The sequence below is a fragment of the Podarcis raffonei genome, chromosome 4 (genome assembly GCF_027172205.1).
Source record: "Podarcis raffonei isolate rPodRaf1 chromosome 4, rPodRaf1.pri, whole genome shotgun sequence".
Taxonomy (NCBI): Eukaryota; Metazoa; Chordata; class Lepidosauria; order Squamata; family Lacertidae; genus Podarcis; species Podarcis raffonei.
Window position 1 is genome coordinate 6,479,115 of NC_070605.1, and position 19,534 is coordinate 6,498,648.

The 19,534-nt window shown below is 51.4% G+C and overlaps 1 protein-coding gene across 1 annotated transcript; it reads left to right on the forward strand.

Annotated features, from left to right (window-relative positions):
* Positions 1–2,884: 2,884 nt before the first annotated feature.
* PHOX2A (paired like homeobox 2A) lies at positions 2,885–16,724 on the forward strand. The gene is made up of 3 exons (XM_053385348.1): positions 2,885–3,335; positions 12,098–12,285; positions 15,408–16,724. Exons 1-3 carry the CDS (start codon positions 3,113–3,115, stop codon positions 15,849–15,851), a joined length of 855 nt encoding a protein of 284 aa, XP_053241323.1. The 5' UTR covers positions 2,885–3,112; the 3' UTR covers positions 15,852–16,724.
* Positions 16,725–19,534: the final 2,810 nt, after the last annotated feature.

Genomic DNA, 19,534 nt, shown 5'->3' on the forward strand with positions numbered 1-19,534 from the left:
GATAATGGATAAAATTATACATAACTTGAGATTTGAACTAGAAGCTCATTATATATAATTTGGGATTTCTTTATGCAAGCCATTGATAGTCCTCCATGAATGTGCCTAACCCTCTTTTAAAGCTGCCTAGCCATCACTGTCCCGTGTGGGAGGGAGTTCCACAGTTTAACTGTGCACCGCATGAAGAAACAGAGGCATTGAGGGGCAATTGCAGAGGGATGTGGTCTCCAGGGCCAGAGGGAGAGAGAGAGAGAGAAGGATAGTTCTCATCGCCTTCTGCTGCCTTGAAGGTCTGGGGTGCTGGCTGTGGCTCAACTTGGCTTAGGCTCAGGAGGCAATGCTGGATTTACATATAAGCTAAACAAGCTATAGCTTAGGGCCCCACTCTCTTGGGGACCCCCAAAAAAATTCACTATTAATATACTTCTTCTTAATTGTATTTCAGTTCAACAATTACTTTGATAAAATACATATTTTTTTATGTGCAAATGGCTTTAGATACCTGTTAGGTCCATAAATTACCATCTAGCATATATATTCAACACAAAAAGCAGCGACCATTTGTTGTTGACAAAGGACAGCTGGACATATAAAGGGCCCCATTACCTTCAGGAGCTGAGGGCCTCGACAAACCTAAATCTGACCCTGCCAGGAAGGTAGAAATTGGTCTCATCCCAGATCAGACTCTTGATTCAGCAAGTGCAGGACTCTCTGCTTTGACTGGCAGGTGGCCATCTGTCATGGATGCTTTAGATGAGATTCCTACATTGCAGGGGGTTGGACTAGATGACCGTTGGGGTCCCTCTCAATTCTATGATTCAGGGCCCTAGCATGGTGACAGAGCGCCTGCTTTGCATGCAGAAAAATCCCCAGTTCAATGGCATCTCCAGGTCAATTTGCCTGAAAAAAATGGAGAGTGGCTGCCAGTCAGTGCAGACACTATTGAACTAGATGGAGAAAGACTCAGAGCATAAGAGGCAGTCTCCGCCACCCTGTGCTCCTAGGTGTCAAGAGTAGGGAAGCTCCTTCCCCATTATCTCCTCCGGATCCCCTTAGCTAGAGGTGTCAAGGCCACTCTCGCAAGCTTCACCCCGGCTGGAGTCAGCCCAAGAGGAGCCCAGCTGGACGGCAGGAGGCGCCAAGGAATCTGCCTCGACCTCCCAAGAGGACGCTGCTGCACAGAAGGGAAGGGAAGCGTGGCCTAGTGGTTAGAGCGTCGGACTAGGACCCGGGAGAGCAGGGTTCAAATCCACCGCTCCAATGGGTGACCTTGAGGGCCAGTTCCTGCATCTTGGCCTCCCCTACCTCGCAGGGTTGCTGTAGAGTTTAAACGAGGAGGGGGGAGAACCACGCACGTCACCTTGTGAGAAACAGGTGGGCTGGATGCAAGAAATAAATGAATAAGCGAGCGAGCGATGCGCCCGCGGAGTCTGGCAGGCGTCTTAGCCTGAGAATCACAAACTGAGAAAAACAAAAAGCCCTGGACGTTGGGTGCCAGGCTTGGGGGCCCCCTTCTGCCCTGCTTCCCCCACCCCCAACACACGGGACCCCCACCCCCGCGGCTGCTGCGGTTCATCCTACAACCTTCGGCAGGTCTACTCGGAAGTATGCCACATCCTGCTGAACCACCCCAGGCGCTCCTTCCCGCGAGCCGACAGAAGCAAGCATCTCGCCATTGTGAATATATAAATCATATAATAATGAAAATTACCCTCCCCTTTTGACCATGCAGAGATTACCATTCAGAGGAGGGGACAGTAAAAAAAAACACAAGTTTTTAAATCGCTTATATTTTTTTGTGCCCAGCCAGGTACGCGTGAACCATATTAGCCTGAGAATCGGTTTTCACCGCCCAAACGAGCGCCTTTTCGTGGCGGGCGCCCAGCTACACTTTTACGCTCCCCCAGTTTCCCCCGTTTTCTTCGCAACTTGGGCAAGTTTTGCACTGCCGGGGGTTGGGCTAGATGTCCCCTGGGGTTCCTTCCAGCTCTAGGATGCAAAGTCCTTTCTTAGTCAACGCTGAGAAAACAAAAGGGGCGCGGGAGAGAGGAGGACGAGCGCAGGATTTCGTTGCTGGACAGGTTTCAGCACGGGCTCTGCGCTCAGCCCTCCGCGCAAAACAGCCCTGCAAGGCAAGCCAGGACGTTTCCCTCGCACCAGCGAAGGAGAGGGAGGCAGCAAAGGTGGATGTGTGGGTCCTTTATCATCTCCCCTTTGGACCAGAGGAGGTTGGGGGCGGGGCCAGCACGTCGGAGGCAGAGATGCTTCTGAATTCCAGTTTCTGGAATCCCCAGGTGGGGAGAGCGTTGCTCTTGGGCTCGGATCCTGCCCGCTGGCTTCCCTTAACGGGCATCTGGCTGAGCACATTGAGGGTGCTGGAATCGGTGCACCATAGACACGGGAGCCAACGCCTAGGGGCCGAGGCCCCTTCAGACCGTCCCATAAAATATTTGAGTTGGGCATCGCCATGCAAACATTGTGCATTGTGCCAAGTCTTGTGACTGATTATGCGGGGTAGGGCTTACTCCATCCCCCAAGAGCAGTGCTCCTGTCACCAATTTCCCCTTTTTAGGGTATGACCCGCTGCTTGCCCCCCCCCCATGAGAGCAGGATAGATGGGCCTGATCCAGCGGGCTCTCCTGGTGCCCTTAACGTTTTTAAACACGGGAAACTGGGCCGCTTGTGTGGCGAAACTTCTCTGGCAGGGGAAGCGAACGGACTCATCCTGCAGCCTCTCCTGCTACTCTGAGGATGCCACCCGAAAGGGTTAAGGGCTGGCTGAGCGACGGCGGGAGGGAGGGAGGGAGGGAGGGGTGGGTGGGCGGGGCGGCGGGCAGCCCCCCTCCCTGGCCGCCCCTCCCTCCCCCCAATCGACTCCCGGCGAGATTGTCATGCAAAGGACCCGCCGCCTCGTCCCTTGTTTCCCCGTGCGCCGCCAACTATATCACCCGTCCGCCCCGTCGGTGCGCCTCCAGAGCGCAACGAGGCACCTGCAGCCGCCGCTGCCGTCCAAGCCGAGGGGGCCCCCTCTTTCTCCCTCTCCCTCTCTCTTTCTCTCACCCCGGGCCTGCCGGCCACCCTGCAGATCTCCAGATCCCGGGCCCGGCTCCCCATGTACAAGATGGATTACTCCTACCTGAACTCGTACGACTCTTGCATGGCGGCCATGGAGGCGTCGGCGTACGCGGACTTCAACTCCTGCAGCCAAGCCAACACCTTCCAGTACAACCCCATCCGCAGCAGCTTCGCCGCCAGCCCGGCCTGCCCGCCGCTCAGCACCGCCAACTGCACCCTGGGCGCCCTCCGAGACCACCAGCCCTCGCCCTACGCCACAGGTAAGGGCGCCGCCGACGGCCGGTTGGGATGGATGACCCCCCGGGTACCACTCCCGGCGCCAGGGCTCCAGGAGACGAGGGCTCCGTTGCCGAGGCGCGCAGGAGGAGGGCACCCCCGGCCTGAGACGGGCACCGGGCTGGTTTGCCCCGCGGGCCGGAGGCGCGGCTTCGGCCGGCCCGCGGGAGGCTCAGGCCGCCCGCCTGGAAGCCGCTCCGGAGGGGGGTCCGCTGGTTCCAGGGGCCAGGAGCGAGGGACTCCTCCTTCGGAATATTGGGGAGGCAGAGACACCCCCCAAAAGAAGCCCATAGTCTCTGGCTGGTTCTCACCCCGTCTCTCTCTCTCCCTGGTTCCAATTTTTGTCTTGCAACCCGGCCGACCCTCGCCGCTTTATTTCCTTTCCCCCCTTCGCAGAGGGTGGGGGGAGCTCGCAACCCACCAGGTATAAACCAATTTTGCAAAATGCAGTTATAAAGATATAACATTTGTGCCTAATCGAGTTAAAGGGCTCCGTCGCCCCTCTGTTCACAGCCAAAACAAATTAATGCGTAATCGGGTTAGAGCAAATGGAAGGATTAGATCAAGGAATCTAATTCGATATTTTGCAGAAATTGCTCCCAGAAAAATTTATATACTATTTTTTTATGGAATTTATTAATCTGGAGGAAGGAAGCGTCCGTCGCTGGCGGTTTTTTAGGCTGGCGGGGAGAGGTTCATCTAGTTTACAAAAAAGGGCGCGATCCGGTTCGGGCTGAAAGCAGCGAGGACCTGGTTTCTTAGCTGAGCATCGTCGAGCACGCGGGTAGCCTAAGGGGGATTAAAAAAAAAAAAAAGGAAATCTATGTTTTGCCTTGTAGCGATCCGATTGCAATAATTTCCAAAGCAAAATTTGTAACTAACTAAAACTGTACTGGAAATTGACGGGAGAAAGGGTTTGGGTTTACAAAGTATCTGGAAGAGAAATCCCCAAATGTGGATTTTGATGGATTAATTTGTGTTTGCAAAACAAAAAACCCGACAAGGGCGAAGCATCTGATGGTATCCTAGAGACGAACAGCTTTCCTTTGCCACAGGTAATCTGTTTTGCCTTTAAGATACCCCAGAAGACGTTTCCTGGGTTTTCCTCTGAAACCCAGGCGCTTTTAAGGCAATTCTTTCCCCTACCCTGAAAAAAAATTCTGGGTTTTGCGTGACTTATCCGCGCCTACACTTCGAAATGCGTATGATGCGCCGGAATTATTCTCCGCGGTGGAAGAAGGACGCGCTTCTCGTTCGGCCTCCTCCTGTGTAAATGTAGACAAGCGAGGCAAGACGCCACCCAGCAGGCCAGGAGCCCTTCAAGAGAGGCAGACGGGGTGTTAATTTCACTCACACACATACACACGGAGAGACAGTGTGGCGTAGCGGCTAGAGTGGGAGTCGTTTAGTCATGTCCGACTCTTCGTGACCCCATGGACCAGAGCACGCCAGGCACCTCTGTCCTCCACTACCTCCCGCAGTTTGGTCAAACTCATGCTGGTAACCTCGAAAACACTATCCAACCATCTCGTCCTCTGTCGCCCCCTTCTCCTTGTGCCCTCCATCTTTCCCAGCATCAGTGTCTTCTCCAGGGAGTCTTCTCTTCTCATGAGGTGGCCAAAGTACTGGAGCCTCAGCTTCACGATCTGTCCTTCCAGTGAGCACTCAGGGCTGATTTCCTTAAGAATGGAGAGGTTTGATCTTCTTGCAGTCCATGGGACTCTCAAGAGTCTCCTCCAGCACCAGAATTCAAAAGCATCCATTCTTCGGCGATCAGCCTTCTTGATGTTCCAGCTCTCACTTCCATACATCACTACTGGGAAAACCATGGCTTTAACTATACGGACCTTTGTTGGCAAGGTGACCAGGGTTCAAATCCTCGCTCGGCCACGAAGCTCACTGGGTGGCCTTGGGGGGGGGCAGTGACTCAATCTCAGCCTAGCCTACCCCAGAGGGTTGTTGTGGGAATTAAATGAGGAGGGGGCTGAATGCCCCGCCAGCTCTTTGGAGGAAAAGGTAAGCTAGGAATGCAGTGAATGAAACTATCAAGGATAAAGATATTGTTGTTACAAGCCAACCCAGTCTCTGCTGGGCAATGTGCAAGATTCCAGGGACTCTTGACAACGTATCCTTTCCGCTTTCCTCTTATTTTCCTCTGCGATAATTGCCACGGACGAATATCACGGTATCCATCTGCAGAAGTGTGCATGGACACGAAAGCTCATACCCAGAACAAACTTAGTTGGTCTCTAAGGTGCTACTGGACAATTTCTTAATTTCTTAATTTTTTTATTTATTCTGCCACCGACGAAGCGTTCTGTGTGACTCCAAACCTTGCGTTCGCCTCATGCCTCTGGCAAGGAGCGCCTTTGATCTGAGACCAACCCGGGATTAGCCCACCTGGGCGATATTGCGATGTAAAATCAAGGAAATTAAATACAGAGCCACGACCATTTAAACTCAAAATCTCTTTCCCACGTGTGTGTCCCCCCACTTGTGCTTTTTGAGGGAGGGGGAAATGCAGCTGGGTGCGATTTTCCTCCAATAGCATTGTGCTTGAAAAGCCGCCGGCTCAGCTCACCATTCTGGGGGCGCATTTAAAATGCCATTCCGGTTTGGGAGAATTTGGGCAGGATCTAATAATCGGGTATCAGCCGTGTAAGAGAAGTAAGTTTCCCCCCTAAGTAAATGGGCGTCGGGGTTTGGCCTTAATGTCTCATTGAATACGATTATGGGGGGAGAGGGTGAAGTATATTAAAAACCCTGCAGTTGAGTTTAATGGACCTGGAAAAGAGCCCTGATGTACCGCCTTAAAGCGATTTTGCGCGATATCGGGATTATTTCATTCCCTCTTCATTTCTGGCGCGAGCAAAACACAATCCGGATTTTGCTTTTGGGGTACTCGTTGCAATGATAGTCGGTTTGCAAGGACCGAATGGAGGTTTCGTCAACCTTTTAGCCATTCCAATCCACTCATTCGCTCAAGATAGGAAACGAATCCGCATTTAGCAACAAGTAGGAAATTAATCCGGATTTAGGAACAAATAAAAAACGAATCCGGATTTAGCAGCAAACATCAAAAAAATCGAGGTCTCTTGTTTTGAAGGAACAAGACTCCGAAATAAGGGAGGCGGCCCACTCCTCAAAGCGAGGCCCTTGCGGTCCGTAAGCATCTTACCTGAGATTTAAATTATATGCGTTTTTACAAGGGAAATACGCCTGAAAATGAATCTGGTTTATAATGATGATGATTTCTAATGAATTCCTAGTCGATTTCAAGGCAGCTGTGTAAATGACCAAACGGTGCTTGAAATCGACCTCGGGGTGAAAGAGAGTTTCAGTTGGCGAACCCCGAAAAGGTAACCAACAATTTGGGGACAGAGGAGTCACTTTCGTTGCTTCAGTTTAAAACAGAATGACTGGACCGCCGTGGACCGCTCAGATTTAATTCGCGTCGTTGCCAAGTCGGATTATTGCAAATGTCGAAGTATAGATGTAAAGCGGACGAGTGTCCAAGAATGAAAGCAGGGGCGGGCGCGTCAGGCTTGCAACTCTCCAGGCGACATCTGGGGAATTCATTTATTAAGTCCCCGGCTATCAGTAAATGTCTGATCCAACGCGGCTGCCTGCTTTTCCAGCAGTATCACCATTTTATTTCTTATTTATTGCATTTATTTATTGCCTTTATAGCCCGCCTTTCCCCACCAAGGATAATAATAATAATATTTTATTATTATGTATAACCCGTCTATCTCTCTCCTCCTTAATTAATCCTCACAACGACCCTGCGAGGGAGGTTAGGCTGAGAGAGGCAATGACTGGCCCCCCGTCACCCGCACCCAGTAAGTTTCATGGCCGATAGGGGGATTGGGACCCTGGAGTCCCGGTTCCTAGTCCGACGCTCTAACCACTAGGCCGCACGTTTCCCCCCGTATCCGGAGCAATAAATGCCATCCAGGGGGAATTCCACCCGCAGCCGCGCCTCAAGACCGAGGAGGCGGCGATGTCTTCACTTCTCCTGGGCGCCTTCTGCAGGAGAGCACTGCTCTGGGTTCCTTCCTCCAAGCGCTAGCCTGCCTACTCAGAAGTAAACCTCATTGGGTTCCACGGAGACTTACTCCCCGGGGAAAGCGCGCGTAGGAATGCGGCCAAGCACGTCGCTTGAACCCAGCTGCTCAAACGGAATAATGACAAAAAAACCGCACCCAGGAAACAGCTAGGAGACCACCGATATGTTAAATTTAATTTTTAAATTTATTTATTATTATTATTTTAATGCTTTATTTGTTTATTGTTTAAGACTCTGCCTACTGCGCGGAATGCAACGGGCGGCGGCCACTCTCTACTCGGAAGTAAGCGCCGCTTATTCCCCACAAAAATGGCAATCGGGTTTCAGCCCGAAAGAGAGAGAGGGTCCCCTTTGGGAATGTTCCCTCCATCTCTGCAGCAGGATCCGACCCCTCATTTTATTCCCGACCCGGGCAGAGTTAAATAAACAGAGTTAACCACCCCACAGCCCTGGTGCCATCGCCACCCGGCAACATAACGGCGCCGCTGCCTATTAATAAATGTTCCAGAGTTTTAAATTTATTTAAATTTATTTTTTTAAAAAAAAATATTCTATTTAAATTTTAACAATCTAAGGACCATCCTATTCTCTTGCATGAGAACTCATCGATCTGCATAAAGTCCGTCTGCGTTAATTCGGACTGAGTTAATCCGGACTACATACAACCCTCTACCCAAATCAGGAGTACGACTCGCCTTTTTAGCAACGGGAGTGAGGGCGGGGGCGGGAGAAAAGGACTCCTGGCTTTGATATTCTTGAGGCACCCGGATTCCCCAGCGCTGCTGAGCACCTGAACGAATATGGATCGCCTGGTCTTAGATGGAAAACAAAAGCCAGTCCGGTCGAAAAGCAACCCGAATAAAGTTGGTTTAATTTGTCTTTCGTCAGGCACAGAATGGTAGAGTTGGGTGGGAACCCCGAGGGTCATCTAGTCCAACCCCCTACGATGCTGGAATTTCAGCTAAAGCGTCCCTGACAGATGGTCACCCAACCTCTGCTTAAAAACCTCCACGGAAGGAGAAACTGCTCTAAAACATCCCAAGGGAGACGGCTCCATGGTCAAACAGTTCTTACTGTCAGAAACTTTCCCCTGATGTTGAATTGGCATCTCATTTCTTGTGACTTGAAGCCATGGGTTCGAGTCCTGCCTTGCAGATCAGGAGAAAAGGAGCTTGTTGCCTCTTCCATGTGGCAACCCTTCAGATATTTGAAGATGGCTATCTCCTCTCAGCCTCCTCTTTTCCAGGCTAAACATGTCCAGCTCCTTCAACTGTTCCTCATCAGGCTTGGTTTCCAGACCCTTGATCATCTTGGTCGCCCACCTTCCAGCTTGTCAACATCCTTCTTAAATTGTGCTGCCCAGAACTGGACACAGGACTCCAGGTTGGGCCTCTGACCAAGGCAGGATAGAGCAGAACTATGACTTTCCTTGATCTGGACACTAGACTTCTGTAGATGCAGCCTAGAATAGTGTTAGCCTTTTTTGCTGTTGCATCACACAGTTGATTCATGACTTGTGGTCCACCAAGATCCCTAACTCCTTGTCCTGCGAGTAAGCCAGGTGCCCCACCCCACCCCGTTTCCAAGCACAATTCAAAGTGTTGGTGCTGACCTTTAAACCAGGCATAGGCAAACTTGGCCCTCCAGATGTTTTGGGACTACAACTCCCATCATCCCTAGCTAACATGGCCAGTGGCCAGGGATGATGGGAATTGTAGTCCCAAAACAGCTGGAGGGCCAAGTTTGCCTATGCTTGCCCTAAACGGCCTCAGACTAGTATACCTGAAGGAGCGTCTCCACCCCCGTCGTTCTGCCCAGACACTGAGGTCTAGCGCCGAGGGCCTTCTGGCAGTTCCCTCCCTGCGAGAAGCCAAGTTACAGGGAACCAGGCAGAGGGCCTTCTCAGTGGTGGTGCCCACCCTGTGGAACAGCCTCCCACCAGATGTCAAAGAGAACAACTACCAGGCTTTTAGAAGACATCTGAAGGCAAACTTGTTTAGGGAAGCTTTTAATGTTTGATGGACTACTGTATTTTAATATTTTGTTGAAAGCCGCCCATATGGGCAGGGTATAAATAAATTATTATTATTATTATTATTATTATTATTATTATTATTATTATTATTATATATTTGTGGATCTGGTTCTTCCTGCCTAAGTGCAGGAATGAAATCCACTCCGTTTGGGCTTCAATCTGTTAAGGTCATTTTGAATTCCGATACTACGACATTAGCTGCCCCCTCCCCCAGTTTGGTGTCCAACCTGCAAACTGGATGAGCACCCCCTCAATTCCTTCAGCCAAGTCATTTAGAGAGGTACATGTTTTGCTGTCCAGGAAGCCCCCCTGAGCCCAAAGGCCTCCGAAAGTGGCCCCGACTGAACCCCGAGTTAAGAAGCGGGGAGCAAATCGCGACTCCCGACCTCGCTGGGATCATTTTTAACATCTCCTCAGCAAAGCCAAAGGGACGACAGGGGTACTGGGCCCTGATCCCAGCGTGGATCCCTTCCCTCCGAGTCCACGTGAGCCGCGCAGAGGGATCCCAGCGGAAGCGCATCGCCGATCCAGCAGCTCCGCCTGAAGCCGAGGGAGGGATGCGGCAGGCGGAGCCCGTCCGCTTCGAAGTCAGAGCGCGGCGGGTTGGGAGGGCTTTACTCCCGAGGAAGCGCGGGTAGCGCACCTGCAAACTGGAGCCAGTTGAGGCGGAGTAAAGACAGTTGGGTTGGAACTGAAAACTCGCCGCTCTTGCGATGCGCGTTTAAGGAATCCCAATTTAACGGCTGCAGAAATGGTGGTGTTACCGCGGATTGGAGAATCTTATGACCTGGAGAAAGTGGATGGAGGAAAGCTCTCCTCTTATATAACACATTCGCTGAATGTCGGAGGATTCAGGACGCATAGCAAAAAGTCTTTCTTCAAGCAACACAGAGTTAAACTGTGGAACTCCCTGCCACTGGAGACAACGGTGGCTTTAAAAGAGGATGACTTTAAAAGAGGATCAGACAGATTCATGGAGGAGGAGAGGGCTATGGAAGGCTGCTAACCAGGATGGCTTGGCTCTGCCTCCACAGTGGGAGGCGGCGATGCTTCTGAATCCCAGTTGGTGGAAAATTCGGGGGGGGGGGCTCTTGCGCTTGGATCCTGCTTACAAGCTCCCCAAGGTCTGCGGCCACTGTGAGAATCGGATGTTGGTCTAGATGGGCCGTTGGCCTTGATCCAGCAGGCTCTTCTCATGTTCTCATCATCATCATCATCATCAGTGTAAACCGGAGTCACTCCGGATTCGCGTTACCCAGCGCGTGATTGCGTCACCCAGACGCCGGGCGCTGGGGCAGGCCGAGCAAAAGGCTTGATTTGCGGGTCTACTTCTCCCCACCACCCGCTGATCAAGTGTTATTTGCGGCCGCTTGGCCTTCAGAATCGCGAAGCAGATGCCACAGAAGCCTGGGCTGACGTCTCGGGGCTCAGGAGACCCCAGCTATTTCGCTTTCCCCAACAACTTCTCGATTTTTGGTACTTTCTCTCCAGGGAGGTGTGGAAGTGGAAGGCGCCGTCCTTCTCCTTTTAGGTTTGGACTGTGCAAAAGCCTTTGACTGTGTCGACCACAGCAAACTATGGCAAGTTCTTAAAGAAATGGGAGTGCCTGATCACCTCATCTGTCTCCTGAGAAATCTCTAAGTGGGACAAGAAGCTACAGTTAGAACTGGATATGGAACAACTGATTGGTTCAAAATTGGGAAAGGAGTACGGCAAGGCTGTATTTTGTCTCCCTGCTTATTTAACTTATATGCAGAATTCATCATGCAAAAGGCTGGGCTGGATGAATCCCAAGCCGGAATTAAGATTGCCGGAAGAAATATCAGCAACCTCAGATATGCAGATGACACAACCTTGAGGGCAGAAAGTGAGGAGGAATTAAAGAACCTTTTAATGAGGGTGAAAGAGGAGAGCGCAAAATATGGTCTGAAGCTCAACATCAAAAAAATGAAGATCATGGCCACTGGTCCCATCACCTCCTGGCTGGCCCCCGGCCTACAGAGTGAGATGGGCGCACAACCCTAGAGTCGGACACGACTGGCCCATACGGGCAGGGGTACCTTTACCTTTACCTTTACCTTATGCTAGTCCTAACATGTGAATCTCCCTGGTAGCTCACTGTTTACAGTGTACAAAGTGCTTTACACAGAGAGATTGTTAAAAGAACCCTGTAAGGTAGGATCATAGAATTATCTCCATTCTGTGGATTTGGGGTGGTGGAATGTGAGGTTGTGGGGCAGTGACTTGCTGAAGGCCACCTTCTCATTTGACAGTTGAACCAAAGGGGATGGAGAGGGGAACCTCGGTTACCTTCCAAGCTAGCCTTCCACAGCATGGAGCTCCCCAGGTGCTTGGGACTACAACTCCCATAATCCCCGCATACTTGGGTTGACAACTCCCATAATCCCCAGCCATGGCTGCTCCAACTGGGGCTGATGGGAATTGCAGTCCTGAACATCTTGTGGGGCACCAGGTTGGGGAAGGCTGCTCCCAACCCGCAATACTGGAAATGGACAAGGGGTGAGCTCAGGTCGTAAGGGACCCCAAAGCTCCTCTAGTCCAACCCCCACTCTCATGCCACGTGACCCCGTCTTCCTCCTTCTAAGCCAGGGGCTCTTTCTCTCTCCTCTCTCCTCAACCAGTTCCCTACAAGTTCTTCTCGGACCCTTCCACCATCAACGAGAAGCGGAAGCAGCGCAGGATTCGCACCACGTTCACCAGCTCGCAGCTGAAGGAGCTGGAGAGAGTCTTCGCGGAGACCCACTACCCTGACATCTACACCAGGGAAGAGCTGGCCCTCAAAATAGACCTCACAGAAGCCAGGGTGCAGGTGAGAGGTTTTTCCTAGCAGCTACAATGCTGATCCCATTTTTAAAAAGGGAGAAAAAAATAATCATTTTCCTGGAGATGGGGGCGGGGGGAAAGGGGCTGATCCACTGAAAGCCCCAATTGCTCTGAGCAATTTATTTATTGCATTTAAATTAAATAATCTTAGAACTGTAGAGTTGGAAGGGACCTGGGGGTCATCTAGTCCAACCCCCGGCAGTGTAGGAATCTTTTGGCCAATATGAGGCTCAAACTCACGTCCCTGAGATTAGGAGTCTTGTGCTCTACTGACTGAGCTATCTCCAGTCTTTATTGTGTTTATATCCCAACTTTCCTCCAAGGCGCTCAAAGGTGGGGGCATAATCCTCCCCCCATTTTATCCTCACAACAACCTTGTGAGGTAGGTTAGGCTGAGAGGCAGTAGCCAGCCTTAGGTCACCGCCTGAGTTTCATGGCCCAGTGGGAAATTGAATGCTGGTCTCCCAGGTCCTAACCTCTATCAGGGCCAGATTTAGGTTTGATGAGGCCCTAAGCCAGGGGTCAGCAATTTTTTTCAGCAGGGGGCCGGTCCACTGTCCCTCACACCTTGTAGGGGGCCGGACTATATTTTGAAAAAAATATATGAATGAATTCCTATGCCTCACAAATAACCCAGAGGTGCATTTTAAATAAAAGCACACATTCTACTCATGTAAAAACACACTGATTCCCAGACCGTCCGAGGGCCGGATTTAGAAGGTGATTGGGCTGGATCCGGCCCCTGGGCCTTAGCTTGCCTACCCATGCCCTAAGCTACTGAAGGTAATGGGGCCCTTTCTATGTCCAGCTGTCCTTTGTCAACAACAAATGGTCACTGTTTTTTTCTGTTGAATACATGCTATATGGTAATTTATGGACCTAATAAGGTATCTAAAGCCATTTGCACAGGTTGACCTGCAACCAGTCCATGCAGAATGTAGGCACCCTATATATAGAAAGGAGCAAAGCAGTAATATTTTAGGGAGCAGGCTAGCAGGCGGGGCCCATGACTTACATCACAGGAGCCTACACAACACAAAACACTGTTACTGTATGTAGGTTTTATTATTTTTGTTTTTTTATCTTATATTTGGAAATGTACATCCATTTTTTCCCTTTAAATTTTTTTTGGGGCCCCAAGAGAGTGGGGCCCTAAGCTATAGCTTGTTTAGCTAACACGTAAATCTGGCACTGACCACTATGTCACACTGCCTCTCATTTCCCTGTGGGTCACTGCAGAGAAAGCCTACCTTGCTCAATACTGTCTCCCCCCTGTGGTCCCCAAACCTTTTTGAACCCCTGCCTCCTTCGTTCCATAAACTCGTCCCCAGTGCCCACTATTCTACCCTATTTTTTAAGAAAGCATGATTCAGAATAGCAGTTTCCACTAGGGAAGGTAAGAACACACTAAAATTCAAAGCAGTATCAATTAATGGCACATTTATGCAAAATCCAGTTTGTCAAAGTTGGATAGTCATTTACACATCCAGTGCCCCCCTCCTGCTGCCCCCTTGCCTCTTAGCATTCCTCTGGGTACCCCCCACACACATTGGGGGCCACTCTGAGGCTCTGCCAGCCCTTCCAATCCCGCAGGCGATCGGACTTGGCACCTTCTGCATGCAAAGCTGCAGCCCTGCCCTTAAAAATAAATTTCAGTATTCTAGTCCTCATGGTTCAGGGTGTGGGGTGGGGGAGAGAGAGCTGAATTAAACAGGAAGCTGCTTTATACTGAGTCAGACCATTGGTCCATCTAGCTTAGTATTGCCCACACTGACTGGCAGCAGTCATTAAGCACCTTTAGGCGCCAGGAGAAAACCCATTCCACCAGGCCTTGGGTTGATTAACGTCTTGTATTCCTTTTTAAGGAGGTGGGTGGCACTGTGGTCTAAACCACAGAGCCTAGGGCTTGCCGATCAGAAGATCGGCGGTTCGAATCCCCGCGATGGGGTGAGCTCCCGTTGCTCGGTCCCAGCTCCTGCCAGCCTAGCAGTTCAAAAGCATGTCAAAAGTGCAGGTAGATAAATAGGTAGCACTCTGGCGGGAAGGTAAACGGCGTTTCCGTGCGCTGCTCTGGTTCGCCAGAAGCAGCTTAGTCCTGCTGGCCACATGACCCGGAAGCTGTATGCCGGCTCCCTCAGCCAGTAAAGCGAGATGAGCGGTGCAAGCCAAGAGTTGGCCATGAATGGACCTAATGGTCAGGGGTCCCTTTACCTTTACCTTTATTCCTTTTAAAATGTGTTTGTGGGAGAGCATGCGGAGAAGGCGTGGCTGTTGGTTTTAGTTTCTGTTCTTGTTTCCGTTATGTATTTTCACAGAATCATAGAACGTTTGCATTGTAGAGTTGGAGGAGATCCTGAGGATCATCTAGTCCAACCCCCTGCAATGCGGGAATCTCATTTTAAAAGGCCTTCTTCTCACCAGGGTGGTCACCTATGCACAGCTCCCAAAAGTGGACCCAGATCTGGATTAAATGTGCCTGCGGCGATTTATATGCAATGATGCAAAATTTGGAACAATTACAAGAACTACTGATCGAAAAAGCTTTAGTATTTTTATGTTGTGAACTGCCCTGAGATCTACAGATGAAGGGCAATATAAATAATAATAATAATAATAATAATAATAATAATAATAATAATAATACCTCAGTACCTCGGGTTAAGAACTTAATTCGTTCTGGAAGTCTGTTCTTAACCTGAAACTGTTCATAACATGAAGCACCACTTTAGCTAATGGGGCCTCCCGCCGCTGCTGCGCCGTTGGAGCACGATTTCTGTTCTCATCCTGAAGCAAAGTTCTTAACCTGAGGTAATATTTCTGGGTTAGTGGAGTCTGTAACCTGAAGCGTCTGTAACCCGAGGTACCACTGTAATAATAATAATAATAATAATAATAATAATAATAATAATAATTTTAAAAAAGAACTAATTTCAGGCGGGCAGTCTTTCCTAGCCCTAATGGGAGTTAAAATTGGGGATCAAACCTGGGACGTTCTGGATGCCAAGCAGCTGTTCTGCCACTGAGCTGCAGCCCTTTCTTCCCCTCTCTCCCCAACCGCAATGCCTGCTTGTTGTTCACCTGCCCTCCCCTCCTCTTCCTCCGACCCAGGTCTGGTTCCAGAACCGCCGTGCCAAATTTCGCAAGCAGGAGCGGGCGGCCAACGCCAAGGGCCAGAATGGCAGCAACGGCGGGCCCTCGGCCAGCAAGAAGCCGGACCCCCGCTCCTCTTCGGAGGACGACGAGTCCAAGGAGTCCAACTGCAGCCCCACCCCGGACAGCACCGCCTCCCTGCCCATTGCGGGCAGCCTGAACAGTCCCGGCAGCAGCCTGAGCCCCAGCCCGGGCACGGGGCAGCAGGGGCTGGGGCCTGGCCACGCCAGCCAAGCCCTCAAGGCGCCCCTGTGGGCCGGGGTCAGCACCAGCAACGGGCCCACCAACACGGCCGACCTCCTGAAGGCCTGGCAGCCGGCCGAAACCATGTCGGGCCCCTTCTCCGGGGTCCTGTCCTCCTTCCACCGCAAGCCCAACCCTCTCAAGGCCAATCTTTTCTAACCACCTCGGACTGAGCGCCACCAGCCTCCTCCGCTGGGTGCCCCACGAATAGCTTCCCCTCCACCCTCCTCCGCTCCTCCTGTAGCTGCTAGTTTTCCTCCTGCGGGGTGGGGCCCGGCTCAACCTTAAGGGAACAACAGCCATCATCTCGCCGTGTCCGGGCAACCACGAATTCGTCTCGCTGGGCTGGACGGAGTCCTCTTCTCCCAGGCTGCGAATGGCAGGTCTCGCCAGTCACCCGGCCTGCTCAAGGCATCGCCCGTTTCCCAACTCTGTATGGAAAAACAAAGTCCTGCTTGCATCAGGTATTGGGAACATCTGCGCAGGCCCTCCAGATGTTGCTGTACTACAAATCCCATCATCCTAGCTGCTGGAAGTTGCAGTCCAGCAAGCATCGGTCTGAAGGGACACAGCTGCTCCCAGCCCTGGTCTCCAACCTTGGCTGGTTTCTGTGTGAGAGATTTTGTCCTCAAGAGAGGAGGATTTGTTTCCTTTTCCTGATGTCAAGTGATTCTGAGCGAGGAGTCCCTCCTGACCCCAGCTTCTTTCACGAAGGGTCTCGCCAGCCAGCGGCCACCGATGACGATGTGGAATCTAAGAGCATAAGGGCTTTGTTACAGTGGTTTTCCCCATGCTTCACCGTCTCCGCAGAAAATCAAGTTTGGCCAAGTGGAAATCAGTGAGCAAAGGAGGGAATAAGCAGAAAGGAACCCCATTTATGTTATTTCCAGAGGGGATCAGGTAAGCAGCAAGTGATGGGGGAGGCGAGCTCTGCTTCCTTTTCATGAACTCACCAGGAATTTTGGGCTGGAGTCGAGAGACTGTGTAGAAATGCAGGGAACACTGGACCACCCCACACAAGCTGGAGGGCTGATCTCCAGGCGTCTTTATTTACCTCTTTCTGAGACTTCAGAGCTTCCTTTTGACTTATGAACACTCGGCTGCGTTTGCAGCTCAGGTAGGAACTCCCCGCTGCAGGAAGATGGAGATGGAATTTGTAAATTGTTTGCATCCCCCGGTACTTTTCGGACCTGACCTTTTTCCCAAACGGGAGGCCAGTTTTGCGAGCCATCCGGTCACCCCTCCAGCCTGCGGCCTCTGGAATAAAGGACAGCACTTTGGTTGAGCAGCCCAACTGGAGAGAGAAAGAGAAATTCGGGGATATTTGGCAGACCAGGATTGCAGGCTGGCCGTATGGTCTCCTTGATGGCCATCATTCTCTATTGCAAGTGGGGGTCAGACCTGACGCTGTCCGGTGAAAAGGGGACAAGCCTCTTTGGGGCAACATGTATCCCTTTCCTGACGCCACTGCCTTTGCTTGCTTGCTATTGGTGAGAATTAGTGGATCTCCGTCAGATCCTGAAGGAAGACGGATGAGCTCTTTATGCTGGAATTTCCAGTGTCTCTCCGCAAATCTTCAACCCATGTGAACCTTGCTCAGAGGGGCCTAGGCAGAAGCAGCCGCCCAGCACTCGTAGAACCCCTTTGCCCAGGGACTGTTTGGGCCTGACAATTCGCCTTGCTTTAGCCATAAGGATTGAGGGAGGTTGCCCAGGGCAGGTGGTGAGATGCCAGCCTCTGTTCGCGTTGGCAAATCCACCCACAGAAAGTGTATTCCACGGACTATGTAGATAAGACTGTGCCTCTGGGCTTCTAAGAGACACCTGTCCATATGCACACAGCCTCTCAAGTAGCTTTCAATGTCGAGAAGGTCTTTTGTCCTCCTGAACATATGATCTCACCCTGCAGTCCCTGGCTGTGTGCAGATTGTTGCTTTCAAAAAGAGCAAAACAAACAAGATCAACGCTGCAGGCCCCTTCCTCATCCTTCCGACCCCATTTAAGTGGCAGTGACCCAGCCCCACCTGCTTCCCCACATGTCACAAGCGGGATTGACTAGTCTGCAAGCAGCTTCCGGACCAGTCAATTTCCCTCTGGAGAAAGGAATCTGGGGTGGGGGGTGGCAGGAACTGGATCGATGAGAGGCAGATACAGCGCAGCACTGGTTTGGGTTATGCCCACCTGCAATTTCAAAGGGCTGCTTGTGCAGACGAGTGCATCTGAACTCTGATGAAGTTGCCTTAAATCAATCTCCTCCAACCTGGTGCCACTGCCTGGAGTTTGGGACTACAACTCCCATCAGCCCCAGACTTCTACAGCCATGCTCACTGGGTCTGGTGGGAACTGTTGTCCAAAACACCCCCAGGTTGGGCAAGGCTGCCTTATATCGAGCCAGACCACGAATGCATTGGAGTCTAGTGTCACATCTTGCTAAGATACATGGAGACACCTTTCCTGGTTCTGCCGCTTTTGGGAAAACCCGTATCACTGGAGCAGGGGATGAGGAAGATGTGGTCCTCTGGATGTGGGTGGGCTGTTGCTATCAAGACTGGTTCACCTTTAAGGAAACCGGGTGCCACCAGATGCTGATAAGACTATGGGCCCAGACATGGGGCATATGAGCCCCACATCACACAACTCAGATTTAGGGGGTTTCCAGCCTTGCAGGCTTTGTAGCTTTTCCAGCTGCTAATGGCCCCATCCTGTGGTGGTCCAGTGCGCAGGATGAAATGGAGGAGGCTCTGCGGCCATTGTGCCAGTTCACAGGTGGCACAACCCACGTGAGGCCCAGTGAAAAGACAAGGCAAGTGTGCAAGAACGCAGGAGTGCTCTTGCACAACTCCCACCCCAAGTCAGTGGGCCAGGAGAACTTCCTCATGGCTCGTGCCCAGGGTGCCGCCACAACTGAGGAAGGTGGCAAGGTGGCGTTTGCTCAAGCCCCGAGGTGGGCTGGAGAACGAGTCTCTTTTATGTCACATAATGTTCAAAGGAGGATTTCGTGTTCGTAGCTAAGCTGTTGGGGAAAAAACGCATTCCAGGTTTTCATTGTTAGAGAAAGCCTTTTCATGAAATGGTGGTTTGCGACATGTGTCTCTGAATCTCCGGAGTGTATTTTGCAGCGAGGGGAGAAGTGTGGGGGCGAGTAATTCTGTTGCACCCCTGTCCTGACCCATGCCCCTTCCCATCAACAGATATTTCGGCTTTATATCCTGCAGACCCTTTCAGCATTTGGGGACCTGCAACCTCTAGCCAATTACTTCTTAATGCAGCACATAACTGGACTGTGGGACTCCTTGCCTCAGGAGGCAGCGATGGCCACCAACCTGGATGGCTTTGATAAGAGGAAGAGGTAAATTCATGGAGGAGACGGATATCGATGGCTATTTGCCAGGAGGGTTGTTTTGTCTCCAGAATCGGAGGCAGAAATGCTTCTCAGCGCCGGTTGCTGGAAACCACGAGAGGCGAGAGCTGCTCTTGTGCTCAGACCCTGCTTGCCAGGTTCCCACGGGCATCTAGTAGGCCCCTGTGAAAACAGGATGCTGGAATAGATGGGCCATCGTTGGCCTGATCCACCAGGCTCTTTTCATGTCATTGGGGAGAAATTTAAGCAGGCTTTGCAACAGGTGGGATTCAAGATAGCAAGACTCCAAGTGCTTCATGGCTGGTTTCATTGGGGCTCAGTGATGATTGGCGCTGTGTTGGCAGGGGGCTTCTGTTCCATTATTTAGGTGTCTAGGCCTTCTTGGGGTCCCCCTGAGGGAACAGCAACAGTTGGGGGGGCAGCAGCATGGAACTGCCACCACATGCCATGGCACAGTGAAGTCCTTACAGGAAACCTGGGCT

Excerpts from the sequence above, each read along its gene's own strand:
- PHOX2A (XM_053385348.1), top strand. The coding sequence starts at position 3,113 with ATGTACAAGATGGATTACTCCTACCTGAACTCGTACGACTCTTGCATG. Across the intron at positions 3,336-12,097 it reads GCCCTCGCCCTACGCCACAG|TTCCCTACAAGTTCTTCTCG; the intron begins GTAAGGGCGCCG and ends CTCCTCAACCAG. Across the intron at positions 12,286-15,407 it reads TCACAGAAGCCAGGGTGCAG|GTCTGGTTCCAGAACCGCCG; the intron begins GTGAGAGGTTTT and ends CCTCCGACCCAG.